General features: G+C 39.1%; 1 protein-coding gene across 1 annotated transcript in view; it reads right to left on the minus strand.

Moving 5' to 3' along the window:
* The window catches only part of LOC107091535 (bromodomain testis-specific protein-like), a 20,269-nt gene extending 16,443 nt beyond the window's left edge, over positions 1-3,826 (minus strand). The window contains exons 1-2 of the mRNA XM_015385515.1: positions 3,620-3,826; positions 1,973-2,110 (exon numbers count right to left, since the gene is read on the minus strand). Of these exons, the coding sequence (XP_015241001.1) occupies positions 1,973-2,110; positions 3,620-3,826 (345 nt within the window). The remainder of the gene's footprint in view (positions 1-1,972; positions 2,111-3,619) is intronic.
* Between the last annotated feature and the right edge of the window lie 279 nt (positions 3,827-4,105).

A 4,105-nucleotide genomic window follows, 5' to 3' on the forward strand; every position in this document is an offset into this window, starting at 1 on the left:
CTGATTGTGAGTTATATATATATTTTTTTTAATGTGAATTTGATTTGTGTTTATTATTAATAACAGGAGGCGAAATGCATTTCCAGACTAGCCGAGCACGTGGTGACGTCACAAGTACCCTGCAGCTCCAATTGAACCATATTTATGCTGCATGCTCACGATCTTCCCATACTTCTCTGTGTTCTTCTCAAGAACATACTTGGCGAGGACCCGAGTCCGTACTCATCTTCCTGTAAATTGAGAAACTGCCTTTTTTTGGGGCTTGAAGCAAAGAGAATGATCTGTGAAAGGCAATACGGCTGAAACAGTAGGATTAATCAATTATTGAAATAATCGTCAACTAATTTAGTAATCGATTAATCGTTAACTGGAGTATAGACTCTAAAACTTGCCTAAACTTTTCTAAAAGGGGAAAAGTTTGAGCTTTACCGGGGGTAATTTTATAAAAAGTCTTCTTTAAGGAACCTTTTGCTATCAGATTATTAATCGAAAAAAGTAATTGACAGATTAATTGATTGGTAAAAATAAATCACTAGACCGCAATTCAGAAAAAAAATAAAAAATTTCAGAAAATGAATTATGAAAATACTGCTCGCTCCAGATGCATCATTTGTTTTTCAGTGTGAAAGGAACATTATAGTTACAGGCAAGATTTCATGTTACAAATATTTTCGTGTTTTTTGTCGTCTCCTAATCTTTCCAACACTGGCAGGAACACTCCGAAACACAAACGCCGTTTACAGCCAGAAGAAACCCATATGTTAAGCGGCTGTCACACATTGAAAATTTAGACCAGCATATGCCTGACGTACGGAAAATCTAGCAAAAATACTGGCATATTTTTAATAAGTTATGGGTAAGTTTTGTATAAGTTCTGAGTTAAGTGTAAATTACTCATAAGTCGTGGCGTCTAGCTTATCCAAAACTTCTGAGGAACTTCTTCAGTCTGCATTTCCATCACAGAGCGAGCGAGAAGCTGAGTGTGATGGATCCTCCCTGCGTTCACACCAAAGACCAACAAACCTTCTAGCAGACATGACGCTGCATCAGCTGCATTGGCAAATCTGTTTTTTCTCTTTTTTTTTTTTTTTGGTGGGAGGCATCATCGCTACTCCCCTCTTTAACTGATGCTGCCTAATGCACATGAAATGACACTGCCAGGCGTTATGCATAAGTTACGCTGTCGTTGGACATTGTTCTTGACTCATAAATACTCTATGTATGTGACCAAAATTGAAAAAAAATACATAGAAAGTTCAGTGTCCAGGGTTTTAGCAGATTCTGGGATGTCGGGCGTACGCCGTCTAAGTCGGCAAGGTGTGACAAGACCATGAGGGGTCACTGATGCGACCGTTTTTAACACACCTGAATCAAATGAGTGGCTCGTTACCATGCCACTGCTGGGCTAAATGAGGGGATTGAGGTTTTAGATTCAGTCGTGTTATAGAAGAGATGCATCTAAGGCTACGTTCACACTGCAGGCCTTGATGTTCAATTGCGATTTTTTGTGAAATCTGATTTTTTTTTGGCGTTGCTATTCACATTTCCAAATATATCTGACTTGTATTTGATCTCCTGTGTGAGCTGAATTCATACAACGCAATTGTCCCGCAAGAGCAGTAGAACACGCAATGACATCACAAGCAAGCGTGCTCTATGTTTACGGAAGTAGACAATGGGTGGTAGTGCCGGAGCGCATCTAGCGATTTTTCCCAACCCTGCATTATTATCCACCATTGTTGTTGTTTTTGCCACTTCTGCGTAGCCAGACCCAGAATAGTGACCTTTGTCGGGTATTAATGGAGTTCAAGTCGAATGGATGCGACCTGGCCCTTCAGACACGGGTCGCATTTGAAAAGATCCGATTCGTAACGGATTCAGGACCACAGACCTCTAAATCCGGTTTTAGGTGTCAGCACGTCACTAATATGTTTAGGTTCTGGAAAACGAGCATAGCACATGGTGTCCTTACCTTGTTGTACATGTAGCAGTTGGAGAACATGGCCTTAAAGTCTTTCACACATTCACTGGCCTCCCAGTAATACCTGTTCTCCAGTCGCCTCTTGATTGTGCTGAGATCCATAGGATAAGTAATGATTTTATAATAATCCTAAAACACAGAAAAAGAAAATGTTTCAGTTCCAGCTCTCCTTTCTGATTCCTCCCCACTTCCTCCGACACCCTTGAATAAAATCCTTCCCTGACTGGTTATAAACCTGTGAGCATTTTGGGATCTTAGGTTTGGATGAGTCCATCAGGAAATCCTCACAAGCCAGGCATTTGCCAAACATACAGCACCTCTGGAGGAGCTGCACGAATCTACAGTTCAGGTGGAGTTTGCAAGTGGAGATTAGTTAGTGTGTTAAAAAACAAACCAGTGGACTTTGTTTTCCAAGTTTGAAGATGTTTCGCTTCCAATCCAAGAAGCTTTCTCAACTCAAAATGTCTGGATTAGCATTGAGCTCCAGGCTTTTATATTGTAGCCCAACAAAAGCCTCGTCGTGGCTTAGAAAACATGCACAATATCTTCAAACTTGGAAAACAAAGTCCACTGGTTTGTTTTTTAACTAACTTTTTGGAAGGAGTTCAGGTGGAGGACTCTGTTAAAAGCAAAACTTCTAGACTCTAGACTTTTCCAAGGGTTCTGCTGTGCAGTGATTGGCCATGGGAAGAAAAAAAACAGGCTTTGGATGAGAGCGTCCTGGAAAATTAAACTGAAGAGTGACTAAATGAACATAGAGTAGCATCATAAACTGAGTTAAATCTAACTTTTTCCAATCACAGATCATATACCAAGCCAGAATTTTCATAATTAAATTAAAAATGTACAATTACAAAACCCTTTTCAAATAGAATTTCTAATTGTATGATTTACATGTTAAAAACAAGTAGCTGTTATTGTTTTTCAGTGCCTCCTGGTCCTGCATTTATTAACAAATTAATAAATCGTCCCCAAAAGAAACTAGGGTTGTCAAAAGTATAGATACTCAAAAAAGTATCGATACTGAAACGTTGTATCCGGATACAATACTCGTTTTTAAAAGTATCGATACAGTGCTGTCACCAGTGGCACCTAAGCAGTCATTCATCTAAAGTGCAGAATAGTGGAAAATGCACTTTCTGAACACTGTGTGATTGAATAATTTTCTGCACTTTTCAGTATCAGACTTTTGTTTTGTAACAGGTGCAGCTGCTGGGAATGATTTTTGTTTCTTAAGCGGTTTGGCTAGCATCATTGTTATGTGTGCAAAGCATAGCCAAGGAAGGAACACTTAATTTTAATTTTAAGTTTTTTATCAAGCTTGCTTAATATTATGCACAGCATACAACCTTTATTGTATTTATTTATTGTATTTTATTTAGTAATGAAAATATTTCTGTAGAATTTTGAAGTCTTTGTTTTTATCCTTGTGGTATCGAAAATGGTATCGAGTATCGAATATTTTCCTTAGTATCGGTATCGAGTTGAAAAGTTTAGTATCGTGACAACCCTAAAAGAAACATACCTGCAGCACTAATAGTTTGTACTTGTAAAAGTTCGGAAAACTTAAAAACCTAAAGGAGTTTGAATCATTTCCAGTTGCTGTAACAGTACAACACTGAGAGTCAAACAACTTACAGGAAGACCCAGAGCGACCGCATCGACAGGCTGGCGAAAAGGCCACGAATACTGATGTTTCCACTGAGCTTTCATGACCACCTTCTGCAGGTAGAGCAGCTGATTGGTTACGCGCCCAGGCCTCTGGTGATTGATGACCTCTGGTGGAGGTGGATTCCCACTCATGGAGAAGCAGGCTTTCACGTCGGCCATCCTGTTTAAAAGCATGAACTGCATTCAGAGGGGGTGGGAGCACTGGCTGGAGACCACCTTACTGCAGCTCACAGCTCATCTTTTACTTTCCTGTTGAAGACACAATAATGTAGCTCTCAGTGCTTTAATCAACCAATCACACGTGTTCATGATGCCTCTTTAAGCTTACATTTCCATTAAAGATAAACGGTTGGTTAGTGGTAAAATAACCATTAACCAACAAACAGGAAATAAAGTAACTAACACTTTTAAAATAAAAATAAACCTAATTTTAATTATAGAGACAATATGACA

Source organism: Cyprinodon variegatus, unplaced genomic scaffold (genome assembly GCF_000732505.1).
Source record: "Cyprinodon variegatus isolate N-32 unplaced genomic scaffold, C_variegatus-1.0 Scaffold342, whole genome shotgun sequence".
NCBI lineage: Eukaryota > Metazoa > Chordata > Actinopteri > Cyprinodontiformes > Cyprinodontidae > Cyprinodon > Cyprinodon variegatus.